Below are 23,088 nucleotides of genomic sequence, written 5' to 3'. Positions count from 1 at the left end.
GCAGAGAGCTGGGACCAAAGTAACAAAGCCTACCATCAGTAACACACTACGCCGCCAGGGACTCAAATCCTGCAGTGCCAGACGTGTCCCCCTGCTTAAGCCAGTACATGTCCAGGCCCGTCTGAAGTTTGCTAGAGTGCATTTGGATGATCCAGAAGAGGATTGGGAGAATGTCATATGGTCAGATGAAACCAAAATATAACTTTTTGGTAAAAACTCAACTCGTCGTGTTTGGAGGACAAAGAATGCTGAGTTGCATCCAAAGAACACCATACCTACTGTGAAGCATGGGGGTGGAAACATCATGCTTTGGGGCTGTTTTTCTGCAAAGGGACCAGGACGACTGATTCGTGTAAAGGAAAGAATGAATGGGGCCATGTATCGTGAGATTTTGAGTGAAAACCTCCTTCCATCAGCAAGGGCATTGAAGATGAAACGTGGCTGGGTCTTTCAGCATGACAATGATCCCAAACACACCGCCCGGGCAACGAAGGAGTGGCTTCGTAAGAAGCATTTCAAGGTCCTGGAGTGGCCTAGCCAGTCTCCAGATCTCAACCCCATAGAAAATCTTTGGAGGGAGTTGAAAGTCCGTGTTGCCCAGCGACAGCCCCAAAACATCACTGCTCTAGAGGAGATCTGCATGGAGGAATGGGCCAAAATACCAGCAACAGTGTGTGAAAACCTTGTGAAGACTTACAGAAAACGTTTGACCTGTGTCATTGCCAACAAAGGGTATATAACAAAGTATTGAGAAACCTTTGTTATTGACCAAATACTTATTTTCCACCATAATTTGCAAATAAATTCATTAAAAATCCTACATGTGATTTTCTGGATTTTTTTCTTCTCATTTTGTCTGTCATAGTTGACGTGTACCTATGATGAAAATTACAGGCCTCTCTCATCTTTTTAAGTGGGAGAACTTGCACAATTGGTGGCTGACTAAATATTTATTTTCCCCACTGTAAGTACTTTACACCACTGAGAGGGAGTGGTGTGAATGGGGTGTGGTGTGAAGGGGGAGTGGTGTGAGGGGGCAGGGGTATCCCAGGGCTGTGAAGTTTGGCACCATGTCTTTAGCAGGCCCACAGTAGACAGCTGAGCCAGAGAGCAGCACCACCAGGTCAAAGAGCTGGAAGATGTCTGAGCATGGCTGGTGGACAGACAGCAGTACCAGTCAGTACAGAGTGATCACCAGGATATGGGTCGTGAAGCTTTCCAGCCCCGACATGGGCTCGTCTAGGATCAGGGTAACTGCACACAGAGAATGAGATAAGATTAGTGCATTTTACTGTGCTCAATATAGGGCTCTGGGTACAATGATCAACTGAAGTAGTACAGTAAGATTGCGTGAAGGAACCAGGGTTAATTACAGTACTGAGGGGAGCAAATATCCCCATGTGGATTATATCAACTCATATCAAAATAAGTCCTATTGCTACATTTCTTGCCCGCCCTCATTCTAGCTCTCACCAGGGTTCCAGAGCAGCTGCACAGCGATGCTGACCCTCCTCTCTCCCCCAGACACCCCTCTCACATAGTCATTACCCATCCGGATGTGGGCACACTGCTGCAGACGCAGCTACGCAAAGACATCATCCACCTATAAAGGGTGGCCTCAAAAAGCTAACCAGAGAAGGAAAACATATAGAGACGTGTGGATGGCTTCAAAGAGCTGACCAGAGAAGGAAGACATATAGTGACATATGGATGGCCTCAAAGAGCTGACCAGAGAAGGAAGACATATGGATGGCCTCAAAGAGCTGACCAGAGAAGGAAGATATATGGATGGCCTCAAAGAGCTGACCAGAGAAGGAAGACATATAGAGACATAACAGACAGGCTTGGATGAGCGGAGCTGTGAAACCATGATGAATGGCTCCTACTCTATGGAGGCAACAACAGAGGAGACAGGGATGGATCAGGACCCTCTGACCAATCACAGCCTTCCTGCTGCCTCAGCGTTAGTAATGTCTCCTACAGCGTCAGGTGAGCTAATGTTATTTACAAGATAGAAAGATGTTACAAATGTCATACGTGATATGTTTCAGCCTAACGGAAGCCCTGCTGTCACTTGGTTTGAAACACAACAAGTAAGCTGTGAATTAACCATTAAACAGCAGGAAATCTTACAGAAATATTACATTTAGGTCAAAATCATTACATAAAACAGAGGTTGTTATACCAGTAAACCCTTGCATCCAGCAGCAGGGTTTGTGCCTCTATGTACTATTCTGGTACAGTAACAGTGAGGTAAAAATTGAAACAGTGTATCAGCTCATCCAAAGCAGAGCAGCAGTGCATGTCTATCTGTGTACCTACTGTACAGGTCATTACAGGAATTATACTCATAATACAGATTCAGTAAACGGTGTCTGTGTGTGTCAGTAAGCGTGTGGGGCCTTGGTGGGACCTCCCCACCTTCAAAAAGAAATGGACCAGACAGATTCTCAATGGCGTCTCCTTCCATGTGAACAGTGGGCACATCGTGGGCATACTGGGGAACTCAGACAGGGGACACAAACACGCCAGTATAGCTGACAAGCTGGTGACAGATTAAACATTTAGTTTGGCAGGGCCGGACTACCATCACATCTGGGGCCCCGGGGCCCCCATCTCCAGGCCCGCCAAATTATTATACCTACTCTCATGCTATTCTGCACATTTTAACATGAGGCTGAGAGAACATTTTGCAGTTTTAAAGCTAATTTTCTGCAATTCTACACATTTTGCCATGGCTTATGACGTGTTCATATGCTGTCTGGGGGAGGCCCGACCTCCAGGGTCCCCCAACCGACGTGTACATATGCTAATATGCTATTAAAGAAAAATGGTTCAGCGCCCCCTGGAGGTCGGGGCTCCAGGGCACATGCCCTGCGTGCCCGGTCGGTAATCCGGCCCTGGGTTCTGGGTGCTGAGACTACTAACATAATCAGTAACTTAAAATATTTACCACAGTTGAACATAAATGCACAAATCATACCTGACATAGGCCTAGAGTACATTGTATAGTACAAAGCCTCCTTTTACCATGCAATGTTTGTGAAATACTGCATACTTCTACTAGAATCATATTTGTCTCATACTGTGCTGCCCTTGGCTTTCTGTGTGTGCCAGGCTCAGTGAAGACCACTCTCCTGGATGCTATCTCTGGGAGGATTGGGGACTCAGGCACTCTTCTGGGAGATATCTGTCAACGGGATGTAAACACACTAATACAGTCTCACCTCTCACTCACTACTCACAGACCGCCATAAATATTGTGCTTAGCATATCATATTTGCTAGCAGTATAAACGTGTGTGTTCTTGCTGGCTGACATTACGTTGAGCTTTGTCCTGTGAACTGCTGCATGAGAAAGTGACAGAGTCGGTGAAATGTCTAGCATGGGGTAAACAGAGGGAATGTGCACGAAGACACTCACATAAACTCTACTCAGTTCAAGTAGGGGAAGGGTGACCAGCCAGGGTGGCAGCAGAAGAGTTACAGATTGCTGTATGAAGAAGCTTTCTTGGGGGTGTTCATGTGTATCCACAGCTAAATTAAATCACTGAGTTTATACCCCAGTCCTTTGAAATAATCTCTCCTTTTACTGCAGATAAAATCCTCCATGCTCACCGGGGCCATAAACTAATCCAGTCATTAAATGTCCCTCCTAAGCCTTGGATGAGATGGTGATATTAAATCTCTCAGTAATTAAGAGGAGGAGCTGGAGAGTTCTGGTTTTAAACTCCAGGTTCATGAGGTTCAGGCTATAGTCGTTACAGGTAGTGTTGCTCTGGAAGCATATACTGTGTGATAGAGTACTATACATTGTCATTCACACACACACACACACGGTGCATGAGCACCTCGAAGTTCCAAAATCCAGTAGGGCTGTGCTGTCAGTCAATCGGTAACGTTCAACCCATTTAATCCATATTAGGAGCAGTGCTGTCAGTCAATCGGTAACGTTCAACCCATTTAATCCATATTAGGAGCAGGGCTGTGCTGTCAGTCAATCATTAACGTTTAGCCCATTTAATCCATATTAGGAGCAGACAATAAACAGACAACATTATATGCAGGTTGGCATTTATTGTCATGAATCTTGCCCTGGAGGCAGCTCTGCAGAGTGGTCACTAGCTGACACAGCCACAAAGTTATTTTTGCACTATGGCCTATTTATTGCCTTACCTCCATAACTTATTACATTTGCACACACTGTATATACATTTTCTATTGTGTTATTGACTGTACGTTTTGTTTATTCCATATGTAACTCTGTGTTGTTGTTGTTTTTATCGCACTGCTTTGCTTTATCTTGGCCAGGTCGCAGTTGTAAATGAGAACTTGTTCTCAACTGGCTTACCTGGTTAAATTAAGGTGAAAAAAAAATAAAAATACAAATAAAATCTTATTTTAAACCTAACCTTAACCACACTGCTAACCCTAACCTTAAATTAAGACCAAAAAGCACATTTTTTAAAAATGTATTTTTACTCTATAGAAAGGTTTTACTTTGTAGCTTGCGCATCTAGCGGAAATCACTCAGTTCTGCCTCCTGGGCAAGATTCATCACAACAAACGTCAACCTGCACATAGAGCTGCCATACATTCACAGCTCACACAGACCTCCTCACCTGTAACACAGGTCACTGAGGTAACAGACAGTGTCCTCTATCTGTGCAGAGTTAGTAGACCATTTTCCAGAGGACACATGGTGCTCTGAGTATGATCTCTGAAGGATTGTAGAAAGTTTACTGATACATGCACAACATATTTTACATTTTTTACATTTTTTGTCATTTAGCAGACGCTCTTATCCAGAGCGACTTACAGTTAGTGAGTGCATAAAAAAAATTTTTCACAACACATGGACTACTGATACATACACAACACATGGACTACCGATACATACACAACACATGGACTACCGATACATATACAACACATGGACTACCGATACATACACAACACATGGACTACTGATACATACACAACACATGGACTACTGATACATACACAACACATGGACTACTGATACATACACAACACATGGACTACGGATACATACACAACACATGGACTACTGATACATACACAACACATGGACTACTGATACATACACAACACATGGACTACTGATACATACACAACACATGGACTACCGATACATACACAACACATGGACTACGGATACATACACAACACATGGACTACGGATACATACACAACACATGGACTACTGATACATACACAACACATGGACTACTGATACATACACAACACATGGACTACTGATACATACACAACACATGGACTACCGATACATACACAACACATGGACTACCGATACATACACAACACATGGACTACCGATACATACACAACACATGGACTACGGATACATACACAACACATGGACTACTGATACATACACAACACATGGACCACTGATACATACACAATGGACACATGGACTACTGAGCTGTTGATCTCATAACCTCTCTTTATCCCTGGCTTTCTGTCTTCCTCTGTAGAGGGACAACTTGCTGAGTTACCTGACAGTGGAGGAGACTCTCAGCAGACGTCATCCACAAGAAGGTGGAAGTCGTACAGACTAGAGACGACCTCTAGACCAGGGATGGCCAACAACAGAGACAGACTAGAGGACCTCTAGACCAGGGATGGCCAACAACAGAGACAGACTAGAGATGACCTCTAGACCAGGGATGGCCTACAACAGAGACACATTAAAGAAGATACACTAGGGCATCGCAGTGCTAGAGGCGTCACTACAGACCCAGCGTCGTCCGGGTTAGGGTAGAGTTTGGCCGGCTGGGATTTCCTTGTCCCGCTCTAGTGACTCCTTGTGTCGGGCCAGGCGCATGCACGCTACAGTGTTTCTTCCGACACATTGGTGCGGCTGGCTTCCGGGTTAAGCGAGCAGTGTTTCAAGAAGCAATGTGGCTTGGCAGGGTCGTGTTTCGGAGGATGCATGGCTCTCGACCTTCGCCTCTCCCGAGTCCGTACGGGAGTTGCAGCGATGGGACAAGACTGTAACTACCAATTGGATATCACGGAATTGGGTAGAAAAAGGGTAAAAATAAAAAAGAAGATACACTAGATTAGATTTTTTCAAGCGACTCTGGTGTCAACTGTGATAGGGTGTTGACCCCTGACCTCTTGGCCTGGCCTGCAAGTGTTGGCGGAGCTGAGTCTAGGTCACATGACCCACAGTGTGATCAGAGGACGCATCTTTGCAGGGATCTCTGGGGGACAGAGGATGAGGGTGTCCATTGCCATGCAGTTGCTTCAGGTACCTAGTGAGAACAAAGAAGCTGTCTTTGGTCATTGTCTGTGCAGAATTTCAGGCGACATGCATGTAAAGGCCCCTTAAACAAAAACATAGCTAGCTATACCATACATGACCAAAATATGTGAAGACAAATACAGGCTGTTTTACAAAACAAAGAAAACTCATTTTCAACATCATGGATTATACTGTGCATTGTTAGGATAAGAGTATGTCACCTTGAGCAGAGGAAAAAGTTGATCATCAAAAGTCCTCACAAAGTAATAATAGACTAGAAACAGAGAGGAATGGACAGAGGCGCGGGGAGAGATGGGGGTGGGGGGTAATGAAAGGCAGGGTTATCATACACTCAGGATTAAGCTGAGTGAATCCTGTGGGGGGGTCCCAGGTGAAGTTTATCAGGGCCTGTGAACACCCAGGGGGGTGAGGAGGTCTCAGGCCTCATTCGGATTAGATGGACCACTCTCCACCCAAACACTGGGCCACATTAATGAAGGGTTCCCATCCGCTGCCTCGCCAATCAACCAGGAAATTAGTTCATCATCACACAATTAATGCATCTTTTAATTCCACTCATCCTTTATAAAGAGGCAATATTTTAATTGTGTTAATTTGAGAAATTAACGGAAAAGAACACACTTATCTTAGAGTTGTCCCTTAGAGAGGGACTTTGCCATTTTAAAAAGTTCAACTTTGTTTTTAACATTTATACAAATTAATTAGGATTTTTTCCCCCTATGTTAGATATTTCCTGATGTGTGACTTTGGGACATGTGATGTCGTTACAGAGGTCATCCTTCTGGACGAGCCAACCATGGGCCTCGACAGCATGACGGCCAATCAGATTGTTGTTTTACTGGCTGAGCTGGCCAGAAGGGAGCGCATCATCATAGTGACCATCCACCAGCCACGCTCTGAACTCTTCAGGGTGAGGGAACAAGAATGAAGCTACTTAGTGTTATGTCTTTATGTTCAGTGGTTATATCAATCATTCAGGCTGTTTTCATCCATGAGAATAGTCTGTTAATGCATTGTATTCTGTTGTTGTTTAGTTCTGTTATGTTAATGGGTGGGGACTAACTCCAGCCCTGTGTGTTCCCCTGCTCTTCAGTAGAATAGCCATAATGAGTAAAAGAGAACGGGTGTTCTGTGGCCGGGGAGATGGTGGACTTTTTCAGCACCTGTGGCTACAAGTGTCCAGAATACTAGAACCCCTTTGATATTAATCAAATTAAATCAATCAAATGTATTTATAAAGCCCTTTTTACATCAACAGATGTCACAAAGTGCTATACAGAAAGCCAGCCTAAAACCCCAAACGGCAAGCAATGCAGATGTAGAAGCATTGTGGCTAGGAAAAACTCCCTAGAAAGGCAGGAACCTAGGAAGAAACCTAGAGAGGAACCAGGCTCTGAGGGGTGGCCAGTCCTCTTCTGGCTGTGCCGGGTGGAGATTATAAGAGTACATGGCCATTTAAGGCCAGATTGTTCTTCAAGATGTTCATAGATGACCAGCAGGGTCAAATAATAATCACAGTGGTTGTAGAGGGTGCAACAGGTCAATACCTCAGGAGTAAATGTCAGTTGGCTTTTCATAGCCGAGCATTCAGAGGTCGAGACAGCAGGTGCGGTAGAGAGAGAGTCAAAAACAGCAGGTCCTGGACAAGGTAGCATGTCCCTTGAACAGGTCAGGGTTCCCTAGCCGCAGGCAGAACAGTTGAAACTGGAGCAGCAGCATGACCAGGTGGACTGGGGTCAGCCAGGAGTCATCAGGCCAGGTAGTCCTGAGGCATGATCCTAGGGCTCAGGTCCTCCGGGAGGGGAGGGAGAGAGGGAGAGATAGAGAATTAGAGGGAGCATACATAAATTCACACAGAACACCAGATAAGACAGGAGAATTACACCAGCTATAACAGACTGACCCTAGCCCCGCGGCACATAGACTATTGCAGCATAGATACTGGAGACTGAGACAGGGGTGGGTCGGGGGACACTGTGGCCCCGTCCGACGATACCCCCGGACAGGGCCAACCAGGCAGGATATAACCCCACCCACTTTGCCAAAGCACAGCCCCCACGCCACTAGAGAGACATCAACAGACCACCAACTTACTACCCTGAGACAAGGCTGAGTATAGCCCACAAAGATCTCCTCCACCGCACGAGCCCGAGGGTTGCAAAACAGGACAGGAAGATCACGTGTGTCACTCAACCCACTCAAGTGACTCACCCCTCCTAGGGACGTCATGGAAGAGCACTAGTAAGCCAGTGACTCAGCCCCCGTAATAGGGTCATAGGCAGAGAATCCCAGTGGAGAGAGGGGAGCCGACCAAGCAGAGACAGCAAGGGCAGTTCGTCGCTCCAGTGCCTTGCCGTTCACCTTCACACCCCTGGGCCAGACTACACTCAATCATAGGACCTACTGAAGAGATGAGTCTTCAGTAAAGACTTAAAGGTCGAGACCGAGTCTGTGTCTCTCACATGGATAGGCAGACCATTCCATAAAAATGTAGCTCTGTAGGGATGTAGCTCAGTTGGTAGAGCATGGTGTTTGCAACACCAGGGTTGTGGGTTCAATTCCCACGGGGGGTATGAAAAAATAAATAAAAAATGTATGCACTAACTGTAAGTCGCTCTGGATAAGAGTGTCTGCTAAATGACTAAAATGTAAAATGTAAATGTAGGAGAAAGCCCTGCCTCCAGCTGTTTGCTTAGAAATTCTAGGGACAATAAGGAGGCCTGCGTCTTGTGACCGTAGCGTACGTGTGGGTATGTACGGCAGGACCAAATCGGAGAGATAGGTAGGAGCAAGCCAATGTAATGCTTTGTAGGTTAGCAGTAAAACCTTGAAATCAGCCCTAGCCTTAACAGGAAGCCAATGTAGAGAGGCTAGCACTGGAGTAATATGATCAAATTGTTTGGTTCTAGTCAGGATTCTAGCAGTCGTGTTTAGCACTAACTGAAGTTTATTTAGTGCTTTATCCGGGTAGCTGGAGAGTAGAGCATTGCAGTAGTCTAATCTAGAAGTGACAAAAGCATGGATTAGCTTTTCTGCATCGTTTTTGGACAAAACGTTTCTGATTTTTGCAATGTTACGAAGATGGAAAAAAGCATCCCTTGAAATATTCTTCATATTGTCATGACTTGCCCTCATGGGCTGAGGATCAAAGATTCCGGCTAGGCAAAGGTTTGAACACCCCCTTTCTTGGGGGACAGTTTTATGACCGGTCGTAAATTCCTTGCAGAAACTTTATTTTCCGTGCCATGCAGAATTGGGAGAGGGAATTTCCCTGTGAGACAAAGGATGTCTTCCCGCCAAGACTCCAACATCTAAAAGTGGATAATGAAACAATATTCCTACTTAAAATAATGAAGAAAATAAATGTGTTACTATGTTGTGATGTCATTAAAGATGGTGGAACAACATAACTGTATCTCTGGGGGTGTACACTTCCCAGTTATGAGGTTTGCATCTAATGGTTGTATAAAACGAATGATTAAGTATAATAATACTTTTGTGAAGATAACAATGTGATTGTAGCATTCTAGATGAGATGATTGTTTTCCATATTGATTTGTTCTCAGTCAGTGGCCATGCCCAGATGAGCACAAACATGGCATAAACTCACGGCTTAAAATGGTTGAAACTCTACAGACCAGCAGACCAGGAAGCCCAGAAAACATGAGACATTAGTCCAAACGTTTGAAATGGAGAAACTCTCAAACTCTCAACCTCTACACGAGGTGAAGAAGAAGACAATGCACTAGACCTTATCATTTCAGTCTGCAGCTGGCATGTATAGTCGTCTAGAGAACTTTCACTAAGACAGGAGGTGGAGTGGACAATCCCTCTCAGACAACCGCTGGTACATCTGAAGTATTCATTCTAACCAGCACTACAACATTTTTACATTAAATTTTAGTCATTTAGCAGACGCTCTTATCCAGAGCGACTTACAGTTAGTGAGTACATACATATTTGTATTTATTTTTCATACTGGCCCCCCGCGGGAATCGAACCCACAACCCTGGCGTTGCAAACACCATGCTCTACCAACATCCCTGCCGGCCATTCCCTCCCCTACCCTGGACGACGCTGGGCCAATTGTGCGCCGCCCCATGGGTCTCCAGGTCACGGCCGGCTACGACAGAGCCTGGATTCGAACCAGGATCTCTAGTGGCACAGCTAGCACTGCGATGCAGTGCCTTAGACCACTGCGCCACTCGGGAGACTAAAAAACTCTACCAAGGCAAACCAGAGTCCTACTGTCCATCATCAACTCAATTATCGAGGACAGCTACACGTAAATGCATGTTGCATTTCTAATCCGAATTAGCGTTATTAGGGTGCATAAGTATTATGATTACCGTGAGCATAATTTCCAAAGTAACCACAATAGTTTTAATCTATGTCTCTCCCTTCCAAGCATTCATGCTATTGTTAGTCCAGTTCACTAGGGACCTGTTTTCATTGTATTACGTTAGTAATCAATAACCTATGTGTGTGTGTGTGTGTGTTTGTATTGTGTTATTATTTAGTTAGTTAGTAAATAAATAATTAAGCCAATTTGTGTTTTGCTGATTCATCAATAAGGTTAGGGTTCTTGCAGGTTCAAGGATTATGCAACATTCAGAATGAGACTGATAAGAGGTAATTATTTAATAAGTGACTGTTTTCAATATATATAACATATATCTTCTAAGAGTTTATTCGGGAGATGGTAACTCGTTAAACAACTTCTTCCGTGGTGCCCCAAATTCCTAATGAGTTAATTGTTACATGATTAATTTAATCGAGTGACAATAAACATAGTTAGGTGATTCGATAAATAACAGTCATACATTAAAGTAAGTCACGTCACGACAATATGTTCGTCAAAAGAGAGATCAGGCTCCAGAGTAACGCTGAGGTCCTTCACAGTTTTATTTGAAACGGCTGTACAACCATCAAGATTAATTGTCAGATCTAACAGCAGATGTCTTTGTTTCTTGGGACCTAGAACTAGCATCTCTGTTTTGTCTGAGTTTTAAAGTAAAAAATATACCGCCATCCACTTCCTTATGTCTGAAACACAGGCTTCCAGGGTAGGACATTTTGGGGCTTCACCATGTTTCATCAAAATGTACAGCTGTGTGTCGTCCGCATAGCAGTGAAAGTTGACATTGTGTTTCCGAATGACATCACCAAGAGGTAGAATATATAGTGAAAACAATAGTGGTCCTAAAACGGAATCTTGAGGAATCACGAAACTTACAACTGATTTGTCAGAGGACAAACCATCCACAGAGACTAACTGATATCTTTCCGACAGATAAGATCTATACCAGGCAAGAACTTGTCCTTGTAGACAAATTAGGGTTTCTAATCTCTCCAAAATAATGTGGTGATCGATGGTGTCAAAAGCAGCACTAAGGTCTAGGAGCACGAGGACAGATGCAGAGCCTTGGTCTGACGCCATTAAAAGGTAATTTACCACCTTCACAAGTGCAGTCTCAGTGCTATGATGGGGTCTAAAACCAGACAGAAGCATTTCGTATACATGATTTGTCTTCAGGAAGGCAGTGAGTTGCTGCTTGACAACACCTTTGACAAGAAACTCAGAAGTGACACCACTTACCAATTTCAGAACACTATCTTTACTGTCCTAGATGGGTATTTAAGTTCTGGTAAAATCACCAAAAATGAAGACGATTTTTTGCCTATTCAACACCCTAAAATTGCCACTTTCTATACTTTGCCAAAATTACACAAGAATGTTACAAAACCTCCAGGGCGCCCTATTGGAGTGGGCATTGATGCAGTAGCAGCCCCTTTATCGACCTTTGTTGACTTTTTTATTAGACCTCTCGCAGAACAGCTCCCCTCCTTTGTAAAGGACACCAGCAGTATGATCTCTATTATTGAATCTCTTGAGCCTCTCCCTGATAATACCTTGTTAGTTACTTTTGATGTTGAGTCGTTATATACAAATATTCCACAAGAGGGCGGTTTTGAAGCCATGGAACATTTTCTTCTGCAACGTGACCCAAATGAACTACCTTCCAGTGCATGCATTATAACACTGGCTGAAATAGTACTCACACACAACTACTTAATGTTTCTAAATTATTTATTTATTCAGACGAAAGGTACTGCTATGGGATCTCCTATGGCTCCTAACTATGCTAATTTGTATGTGGGTTACATTGAGAAACAGTCAATTTTCAATCCTCTCAAAAATGTTTTATTGCCTAACATTATTATTTGGAAACGGTACATTGATGATATTTTTGTTCTATGGAGGGGTGACTTAAAACAGCTCCAGGCATTCTATGCTTTTCTTATCTCTTGTTCTGAGCACCTGAGATTTACTATGCAATCTGACACACGTCAAATCAGTTTCCTTGATCTTCTGATTTTGTGTGAGGAAACACTGATCTTTACAGGAAACCTACTGATCGTAACAGTTTGTTGAGGGCTGATAGTTGTCACCCGCTTCCCTTGAAAAACAGTTTGCCCTACAGCCAATTCTGTCTAATTAAAATCATTTGTTAAAAAACAATCAGATTTCGACCGAAATATGGCTGACACGCAAAGAAAATTCAAGGAGAGAGGGTACAAAAATGGTCAGATTAATACTGCCATTGAGAAAATTCAAAACAAATCGAGATTTAACCTCTTTCAGGGACAGTCTCGCAAAAAGAAGCATTCTTGCTTTCTAACTACACGCTATTCAAAGTGCTCTGAACAAATTAAGGGAATCGTTCACGAACATTGGCACATTCTAAGATCCGATGACAGTATTGGTAATGTCTTTTCGGACCCTCCCTTGGTTGTATTGTAGTATCGAGTCAATGCTGGTAATTATTGCTGTCAAACAAAGAGTCCGCTTAGGCTGTTCTTTGATTATAAGTTTTATTTATATCACAAGATGTCAGCATAAGTTTACAGACCCTGCAGGGGCTGGAGAACAGTGTCCAAAGATAATATGTCTGTTCTAACCTCTTCTTCGTTTTTACCCAGTATATATAATCTTCCCAAGATATGGGTGGCTCCCTCTACTGTCCAATCCCCTGTCTACAACACACACTTCCTGTCTGTTGTATGTGGCGTCACACTAAAACAATTCCCTCTGACACTAAAATAAACATCCTCTCAGGTTCCACTGAAAAACATTCACCAAGTCATAATCTTAATACACTACAGTATTCTCGTGGGGCAGAAACCTTAGAGAACAATTGGTAAACTCGGATTTACCACCCCTAAATATCCCTGCACAACGTCTATTTGCGCCTCTATCGGATGGAAACTACAAGTGTAACGGCTGCGCTCAATGCAATGGCACTTACAAATGTAGATCCTTTAAACACCCCCAAACAGGGAAACAGATCCCAATCAAAGGTGTTATTACGTGCTCCACTAAGGCAGTTATTTATCTTATAACTTATCCTTGTGGTAAACATTATGTGGGTAAAACAAAGCGCGAATTAAAAGTATGAATCTCGGAACATCGTAGCACCATTAGGTGCAAAAACTCGACATACCCAGTCGCTGCCCACTTTTTGGAAGCGAACCACTCGATTTTGTCCCTACGTTATATCGGCATCGAACATGTCACCCTCCCTAGGAGAGGGGGTGACCTCGACAATTTATTGTTAAAACGAGAGGCTGCCTGGATCTTTAATTTAAAGACCCTTGCTCCCTTCGGTCTCAACTTAGACTTTGATTTGAAGCCATTCTTGTGATTTTGCTATTCATTGTAAATGTTTATGGGCCTATGTAGCCAAGTTGTATCTATGATCGTATGCTATCCATGTTTTTTGTATGTTCTGTTTATCTGTGAATTAACCAATGCTATTAGGCCACACCCGGCCATGATTACAGACATCTGCGTGTGTCCTTTGACACTATATAAACTAGTGACCCGCAGTGTTTGTCATTATACCCTGATGAAGACAGCTTGTCTGTCGAAACGTTGATTATTAGTATATTAAATTATTGCATCTGAGCTACTAGAGTGTGCGGCTCTCCTTTTCTTTTTCAAGTGTTTTACTCCGTTAGCCAGCACCTCGCCTAAATAGGTGTGTGTTTCTTTCGCCTCTATAATTAGTGAGTTGCTGTGCAAAAGTTTTAGGCGAGGTGTTTGAGAGGAATGGGAGATTCGATATAGGTCGATAGTTTTTTTTACATTTTCCGGGTCAAGGTTTGGCTTTTTCAATAGGCTTTATTACTGCCACTTTTAGTGAGTTTGGTACACATCCAGTGGATAGGGAGCCATTTATTATATTCAACATAGGAGGGCCAAGCACAGGAAGTAGCTCTTTCAGTAGTTTAGTTGGAATAGGGTCCAGTATGCAGCTTGAAGGTTTAGAGGCCATGACTATTTTCATGAATGTGTCAAGAGATACAGGATTGTCTCCATTGATCCTAGGTCCTGGCAGATATCCTGGATATCTATGGTACAGTAATATATTAACTTCACACAATGTATTAATGTACCGCCCCTATCTCTCTATTGACCCTCCCTCCTGGTCTGTCCTATGGATTGACCAACAGTGGATCTGACTTCGGTGGACACGCTGCAGTGAGAGGCCATCACCTACAGCCGCATGCACGAGATCACCTCGTCCGGTCAGGACTCAGATCTACCAGAGCATGCTTGGACAAATTGAGCAGAGCTGCCAGCGGACAGACAAACCCAGGATCCCTTCAAGAGCGAGGAGTCGCCCAGCTGCCTGGCCAAACTGGCTGTGCTTCTCAGGTCAGTGGTCAAACTACTCTGCCACACTTGGCTTGCTAACCCACCTCATCTATTGTATCTGCTGTACTGCTATTGATTATGAAGGAAAATAAATATAAGGTTCATTTCTAAGGGTATAGTAGCCTATGATGTGGTAGTGTGATGGCACCTCCTGATTTACTGTCTGGCTCAGTCCACCTGTCTAACCTCTCGCTTTCTCTTTCTGTAGGTTCCTCACAGTCCTCCTGTCTCGAGACAAGATGGGTCCTGATGCGTCTGTCCCAGAACCTAATCTATGGCCTGTTTGTGGCCTTTGTCATGAGGCTGGATGATGACATTACCAAGGGAGCGGTACAGGACTGGATTGGAATCATCTACCAAGTCATGGGGGCGTCATCTTACACTGGCATGCTGAAGTTCTGTGTGAGTTAGCTTGTTGTTTCTGCTTGGTCTTCCCTGTAACAGTGCACTACACTTGGTTTCTCTTTGCTTATTTGAGCTGTTCTTGCCATATGGACCAAATAGGGCTATCTTATGTATACCCCCCTACCTTGTCACAACACAACTGATTTGCTCAAATGCATTAAGAAGGAAAGACATTCCACAAATTAACTTAAGGCACACCTGTTAATTGAAATGCATTCCAGGTGACTACCTCATGAAGCTGATTGAGATAATGCCAAGAGTGTGCAAAGCTGTCATCAAGGCAAAGGGTGTCTATTTTGAAGAATCTCAAATATAAAATATTTTGATTTGTTTAACATGTTTTTTGGTTACTACATCATTCCATATGTGTTATTTCATAGTTTTGATGTCTTCACTATTATTCTACAATGTAGAAAAGAGTAAAAATAAAGAAACCCTTGAATGAGTAGGTGTTAAACTTTTGAATCATTTTCATTGCATTGTATGAGGTTATTATTCTAATCTAAACTTCGGAGGTGAATTGATGTTGTGCGAGGTTGTAATGTCCTCTATTTTTGTTATTTCCTGTTTTACAGCTTCGATGCTGTGGAGCCTGGTGTTGTTGTCACCAAGGAGCGTTCGGACTCAGTCAGGACCAGGTTTCAGCTGCTGCGCAACGCTGACGTCCTTCCTCCCATAGATGGTCTGCCTGTACAAGCACCACCTGGACTGGACACAGCTAGACAAACGTATCTTTTTGAGAAGATCAGTGAGTTTTGCGACGAAGAGGCTATGGACATCACATGCCCTGCACCAAAGTCAAGGGCAGGACAGAAACAGGCTCTCCGAAATAGATTCCCTTGTTCATGCGTGGTTCAGACGGACCAGTCATCAGCACTACCTGCAGTGCCACTTTACCCCTGATTGTATGCATATAACTACTTCATCTATCACTATCGTTATTGATATTGTTCTTGTACATACTGTGTATTATTTTCTTTATATTACTACTATGCAAGTAACCATTTGGCTGTACCGTTTACACCTTCTGTAGAGACCCATCCACTTAGCAAGATGTGGCTGGGGATTATAGCATTTATTTCACATGACCATCAATTTAGACAAGTGTGTCTGGGTCATCTAATATTTATAAAATAAATATTATTTCTGTTTACCTGGAATGTTTCCTTGTTGTAGGCTACTACTTTTAGTCTTAATCTTTACTACACTACTCACTGTTTAGCACATGACTTCACATGTGAATGTATGCACTCACTAACTGTAAGTTATTCTGGATAAGAGCGTCTGCTAAATGACTAAAAATGTGAATCCTTAAAGAGATGGGTGGGGCTAAGGCTTAAGAGTGTGTGAATGATGCTGAATTGGTGTAGACAAAGAAGAGCTCTACAGTAGGTACCAAAACATTCAAAGGCCATTTTCTCAAAAGTGAGGTTACAAGTTTATCAACTTTCAAAGCAGAATTACTTTACCATTGTTCCTCAAATGCAGTGTATGACATACAATTTGTAGCACTGAGCCTCTACTTTTATCCAATGTAAAAAACACAATTTTAAATGTTGCTACATAAGAGCAATTTGAGCCAGTCAGTCACATTTGGTCTGTCTGAACTGACACCCTATTCCCTGTAACAGGTGACCGACTGTCTCAAATCTGCAGTAGTAGATAATCACTCAGTAAGTCAGATCAGGCTGATTTTTATATTGTACATCTGCGGGGAAACTAATATTGAGTTACAATAACATCAAAATGGTCCAATGTTGTCAAACCATGCCTGAGTAACATGAACTCCAACACAGTATGGGAAAAAAAATGTATGCACTCACTAAGTCGCTCTGGATAAGAGCGTCTGCTAAATGACAAATGTAAATGTAACACTGAAACAGAGACCGCCTCTTCCAACACTGTAACAGATCCTGACACCAACAGTATCATCATAGACTGAAAGGGCTGTGGGAGCACAGGAGGCTGGTTAGGGGAGGACGGCTCATAATGGCTGGAATGGATGGTATCAAAACCATGTGTTTGATACCATTCATTCCGCTCCAGTCATTACGAATCTTTGGTGCTGCACCTTCTATGCAGTCCCTCCCCTTCCATCGTTCTCATTTCACTGTCTAAATGAAAGTAAGAAACAAAAGAAATTGAGTTATATTCCCTGCCCATTTAGGATGGAGAAATGGAGGAGTCATTTCTGCTGTTATTGAATACTGGACTTCCTTATGTAGTAAAGTTGGACCTGTAAAGATAGTCCAACTCAAGAACCACTTTCATGGGTATCACAATTACTAGGAGTGTCATGAGCAAAGCAAGTGATAGGTGTGACGTCTCTGATGGCAGTATGGCAACAAATCTAGTGAATGATAAAGTACTACTGTAATGTTATTACTTATTGTTGGATATCTAATGTGTTTTCTACGCTCGCAGAAAGTGACATGCCAGTATGTTGCAATCTCCTTATAAAAATAAACATTTGTTTTGCTTTCTTGTTGTAAAAATGTAAAGTAAACAATATTTTTTTCAAAATAGCCTACATTTTTTAAATTAAGACTAACCATACAACATTTGTATGTATGAATAGGAAAATCTATGTATGAATCCAAAACAATCGATATGAAACGTATTGTACAGAGACAATCTCTACAACTAGGCCTATTGTAGAATAGGATTCCTGAAATATAGTACGTTCTACAGTATATGATAATGGGAGCAGTTCTCTGGGTTTATTAAATGACTGTACAGGTGTCTGACATGGCTGAAGTCTGTGCGGTTTATTAAAAGAGTACAGGACTCTGCCATGGCTGAAGTCTATCTGTGCTCTAGAACATTCTGTTCTGTTGATCTCATTGGCTGAGAGAGGTGATGAGTCAATTAAGTTAGGTCTCCAGTTCCAGGCCTTTCCAAGACTTGGTCACGTTTCTCTTGTACTGATCCAGTTCCTTTAGAAAAGACAGAGGGCAAAATGTTATCATGAGTGTTTGGGGTTCATTCTATATAGTTTATCTATACTTTGGATCATATAGTGTTAAAACCATGTCAGGATACCATGCAAGATCACTGTCAAACAATGTAAGCTGGTATAACAGAAAGTTGTTCAGGGTCCAGCTGACCGATTCAGTTAGCTGTATATGACAGAGAGTCAATCAGTATTTCTGGTAAAAACTTATGAACTCAGCGTGACCCGGAACTGAATTCTGACCTCATAAAAACCCATCTATCAAGGGTGCATCTGAAGCAAGTTCCACCAAATGGCTCTGTCTGGGTTCCTAGACTCATCTATCAAGGCACGTGTTTGAGTCTTTAGTATCCACATTCTGTATATTGGCATGGAGTACCCCAGCCTCTCAACTCCTATTGGCTGACTCCACCCATCATATCCCTGTCCAATGGGAGTGCTATCTGATTCAGTGACAATAAAACATAATCTGGACTCTTGGCTGCAGCCAGATTACTTTAGTTCAGGGTTACTACAAGGCAATGCAGTGTAACTGTAGAGATGGTTGAGCTAGATTAGAAGAACATGATAATGTTGACAATCTCCATGGACCCATACAGTGTGTGCTGTAGCCAACTCTTCTAACCCTAGGGTTGCGTTTATACATGCAGCCCAATTCAGATTTTCCCCCCACTTTTTCTTTTGACCAATCAGATCAGAAACATTGGAGTTGAGACAGGGTTCATACCGTGTCTTTCTGAGCCCTCATGGAGTCAATCTGGGGCTCACTATACTGGGGGTCCTTGGCTGGGTCCTTCAGCTCTCTGTGGTGCTCACTGGTGTTCTGGTGTAAGACATGAGTAATGGATCAGTATCACACACACATATATTAACCTGTGTGTGTGTGTGTGTGTGTGTGTGTTTGTTCGTAGTGCAGGAATTACCTCAGGAGGGAAAACGACCTCAAACACTTTCTTCCACAGATCTAGAGGGTTTTTAGCATGAAGAGTCCCAATGTCCACATCTGTGGTTGGGGGAGAACCTGGAAAGTAGAGTGACATCAACTGTGTCATGTTACAATAACACACTCAGTATCAGTCTCATAAACAGTAGAGCACTTTAACACTGAAGTAATGATTGTTACCACAGGGGGTTGCTAGACACAACACAACTCACCTATCTGGCTGAGAGAGTCCATCCCAGCAGGAATGATCAGAGGTTTACTGAGGTCAGAGGACATAGATTTCCTGTCAGAATAGGAGGAAACATGTAAATCTGTGTTAATATTGAATGACAGTGGACATTAATTACACTGGGCCTAAGTCTAGTGCTCTCAAATGATGACAAACGGTGGCATTGACAGACTGTGGCATTGACAAACTGTGACATTGACAAACTGTGGCATTGACAGACTGTGGCATTGACAAACTGTGGCATTGACAAACTGTGGCATTGACAAACTGTGGCATTGACAAACTGTGGCATTGACAAACTGTGGCATTGACAAACTGTGGCATTGACAAACTGTGGCATTGACAGACTGTGGCATTGACAAACTGTGGCATTGTAGACTGTGGCATTGACAGACTGTGGCATTGACAGACTGTGGCATTGACAGATAGAGGATACAACAGCTCTTACCCTTTCTCTGTCCCGAATGCTAGTTGTGTGAATAAGCTCTTAGTTTTGGACATCAAGCTCTCAGACTTGCTGCTGGTAAACTACAGGTGGAAGGATGGACAGATTGTGAGGCAGAGAGAATAGACAGGTGAACAGAAGATAGAAAGACAGCACTGAAAATAAAAGGCAGCATCTTGTGTAATGAAACTGTACCAACACTCATAGCATTTGAGATACTTGTATGAGATAGGCTACAGTGAAATACTGATATTCATAGGCACATTGGCAAATGTGATGTTGACTATTAGGCCTACGGGTCTTACAATTAAAGAAGCTGCGTAGTAATGAGCAATAAACCGAAGGGTCTTGCAGATCACTTTCCTCTTCTCAGAGTCAAAGTCCTACAAAGAAAATGTATTTATCTGTCAAATATGCTCACTTTTCCACAAAACCAGAAATTAATAGAAATAGCCAAAAATTGTAAACACAAATCCAACAACTAGATTCTTCAAGGTGAATATACTTATCAATACCTCTCAGATGAGTAGAAAACACATCACCTGAAATATATCAAACTTGCTGCCAATAATCAGCAGTGGAACAGGGAAGGGGTTGATCAGCTCTCTGTCCTGTTGGGGGACTCAGAGTTAATATCCTATGTAGCAAAGACTCCTTTTACATTAATAATGCTGTGCTTTTAAAAAATCATAACTACTAGAAGAAAGCTGTTGTCTTACCGGGTGGTCTTTAGGGAGGACCCTTGGGGGTCTGTTCTGGGCCTGCTGCTTGGACCCAGCTTTGGACTCTACTGACCTTTGTGGCTTGGAGCAGGCTTTCTCCACCTGGGTCCGTGCTGTCTGAAGCAGCCTCTCCATGGTTCCCCACAGAGCGTTGGGCTTGGACAGGTCCAGAACTAGCACCACAGACAGAGACCTGAGAAATCACACACAGACAGACATCTTTACTTTCATCAGCACAATGTCTCTGCAGAGTGGCTTTAGAGAAGAGGGCATGTGATGAACTACTCATTTAAGAAACAGTTTAGGTGGTGGGACTGACCTGACGTTCTGGGCAGTGATGGGGATCTGAACCAGGTCTGATAGGGAGGTACCTCCTCCCAGCTCCCACAGGTGAGCTATGTCTTTGGGCTGGATGAGGAGAACAACAGGTCAAACTGATGATCACACACTATCAGCTCCCTGGAATTGTACAAGTGAAAGAGGTGTCATACTGTGTTGTGTCCTCGCGCCCGTCTGCCAAAGGTGTACTCCAACGCTAGAGTTGGTTTAGGAGGCTCATCCCTAGAAGAGAACAACATATAACGAAAAAGTAAGAGAGACAGCTATGCTAATATCTTACTATAAAAATACATCAGTGGTACTGAGATTGGGCGGCGCACAATTGGCCCAGCGTCGTCCAGGGTAGGGGAGGGAATGGCCGGCAGGGATGTAGCTCAGTTGATAGAGCATGGCGTTTGCAACGCCAGGGTTGTGGGTTCCAAATCCCAAGGGGGGCCAGTATAAAAAAAAAAATATATGTATTCACTAACTGTAAGTCTCTCTGGATAAGAGCGTCTGCTAAATGACTAAAATGTAAAAATGAGATTAAACTCACCTGTCGAGGCACCGGAGCAAAATTGTAGTTTTACCCTAAGAGGGGGGAATATGATTATTTGTAGGTTAGTGCTGAGCTGGAACAAAAGCCTGCACCATCATTAGCTCTCCAGGACCAGATTTAGAGACCCCGGATCTCGCTATTGGAGGACTGTTAGCTAGTTTATCCAGACACACTGTCATAAAGATGGCAATGGCTTACCCCTGCTTTATTCCCAATAAAGAACACGGTTCTCTCGTTGAGTGACACTGGATCAACTCCGCCATCCTCCTCCCCTCCTGTCCAGTCCTCCCGACTCTGAACCTCCGCAGAGGCCAACTCCCATAGCGTGTCACTACTAGACAAACGTTTCGATATAACGTTATTTGTTTATTATGATCGTTTGTTGTCGTCCAAAACAACGTTGTTAATAGCTGGGTAGCTAGCTAACATTAGCTAGCGTAACGTTATATTAAATATACTGGTAACTAGCTAACCCCCGTTTGTCTGTGGTTAAATTGTTTTCTAAAGGACGGTTCTCTGCTGCTACTAGCTAGTTTGCTAACGTTAGTTTTGAAAAATATGCAAAATTGGAAGACCAAAGTGGCAAACAAGATCTTACCTTATCTTTGGCATTGACTACGTTTAAATTAAATGTAAAGACTTGAGTTTGATTGCCACGTTGTTTGAAAATGTGAAGGTTTAGCTTGATGTTTACATGTCAGTCGCCTCGGATCGGTACAGGTTGCGCTGGGCAACGTCGCAGTTCGATGATGTCATTTAGCCCTTGTGCCCAAAGGGTTTGTGGGAAAGGCAGTTTCAAAGTGTCAGAGACAAAAAATATATCATTATATATATATAATAATTTACAGGATGATCCACAGTGATTCTGTACTTTTTGGTGATGGAAGGTCCTATTCCATCTAGAAATTGCAGAAGAATTGAGGCCTACTGGGCAGATCAATAATTAGTGTGACAGACTGGGTAAGAACTAGCCCTTCATCATGACTCTCGGTTCCATTACATTACAAATAAGAGTCATTTGATGAAGGCGTCTTCTGTAGTGTTGGTGGAACCATAAGGAGAGGAAGTACAAACCAACGACGCTAGACAGAGAGGAATATGCTTAAGCAAAAGGCAGTTTATTAAACAACAGAGATAGCTGGTACTGCTCAAGCTACATGCATGGACCCATTCAGTTGCCTCTTATGGAGACAGTTGAAAAGGGATCAAAAACAGAGTTTACAGCATTACTTTATACAATGTAACACAAAGGAAGGGGTCCTTCTTCTAGTCCCTTGATTGGTTCCCGAGGCGTAGGAGGCGGGTCTGCTCTGTCCAGAGTAGAAGCCCCTTTGGTGCACGGCAGAGTCCTCTGCCCTTGGCACCCGACCAGTAGAAAGAAGTGCAGTTTGTGTGTGTGCGTAACTCGTGAGGCATGAGGATGAGTGTGCGTATGCATGGAGATGTGTGTGTGAATGTGTGTATGTTCTCAAAGGAA

General features: G+C 43.1%; 1 protein-coding gene and 1 pseudogene across 2 annotated transcripts; one reads left to right on the top strand and one right to left on the bottom strand.

Moving 5' to 3' along the window:
• Nucleotides 1-1,556: 1,556 nt before the first annotated feature.
• Nucleotides 1,557-16,345, top strand: LOC121571051 (annotated as a pseudogene).
• Nucleotides 16,346-17,120: 775 nt separating this feature from the next.
• On the bottom strand, nucleotides 17,121-22,353 carry dync2li1 (dynein, cytoplasmic 2, light intermediate chain 1). 2 transcript variants are annotated; one of them, XM_041892258.2, is made up of 13 exons: nucleotides 22,210-22,353; nucleotides 21,810-21,945; nucleotides 21,609-21,643; nucleotides 21,226-21,295; nucleotides 21,054-21,142; nucleotides 20,732-20,927; nucleotides 20,555-20,623; nucleotides 20,318-20,395; nucleotides 20,016-20,095; nucleotides 19,551-19,621; nucleotides 19,319-19,416; nucleotides 19,123-19,218; nucleotides 17,121-18,378 (listed from the first exon to the last, which is right to left on the bottom strand). In XM_041892258.2, the coding sequence occupies exons 1-13, from the start codon at nucleotides 22,221-22,223 to the stop codon at nucleotides 18,316-18,318; spliced, it is 1,095 nt and encodes a 364-aa protein (XP_041748192.1). In that variant the 5' UTR covers nucleotides 22,224-22,353; the 3' UTR covers nucleotides 17,121-18,315. The 2 variants fall into 2 exon arrangements, with proteins under 2 accessions (XP_041748192.1, XP_041748200.1); XM_041892266.2 differs by having other exon boundaries at nucleotides 21,810-21,942.
• Nucleotides 22,354-23,088: the final 735 nt, after the last annotated feature.

The sequence above is a fragment of the Coregonus clupeaformis genome, unplaced genomic scaffold (genome assembly GCF_020615455.1).
Source record: "Coregonus clupeaformis isolate EN_2021a unplaced genomic scaffold, ASM2061545v1 scaf0192, whole genome shotgun sequence".
In the NCBI taxonomy this organism is placed as follows: Eukaryota; Metazoa; Chordata; class Actinopteri; order Salmoniformes; family Salmonidae; genus Coregonus; species Coregonus clupeaformis.
This window is presented reverse-complemented; position numbering and strand designations above follow the sequence as displayed.

Coding starts and splice junctions, on each gene's coding strand:
- dync2li1 (XM_041892258.2), bottom strand. Junction 20,624..20,731: donor TCCTCCCTAAAGACCACCCG/GTAAGACAACAG, acceptor GTCCCCCAACAG/GACAGAGAGCTGATCAACCC. Junction 20,396..20,554: donor GCAAGTTTGATATATTTCAG/GTGATGTGTTTT, acceptor TTTTCTTTGTAG/GACTTTGACTCTGAGAAGAG.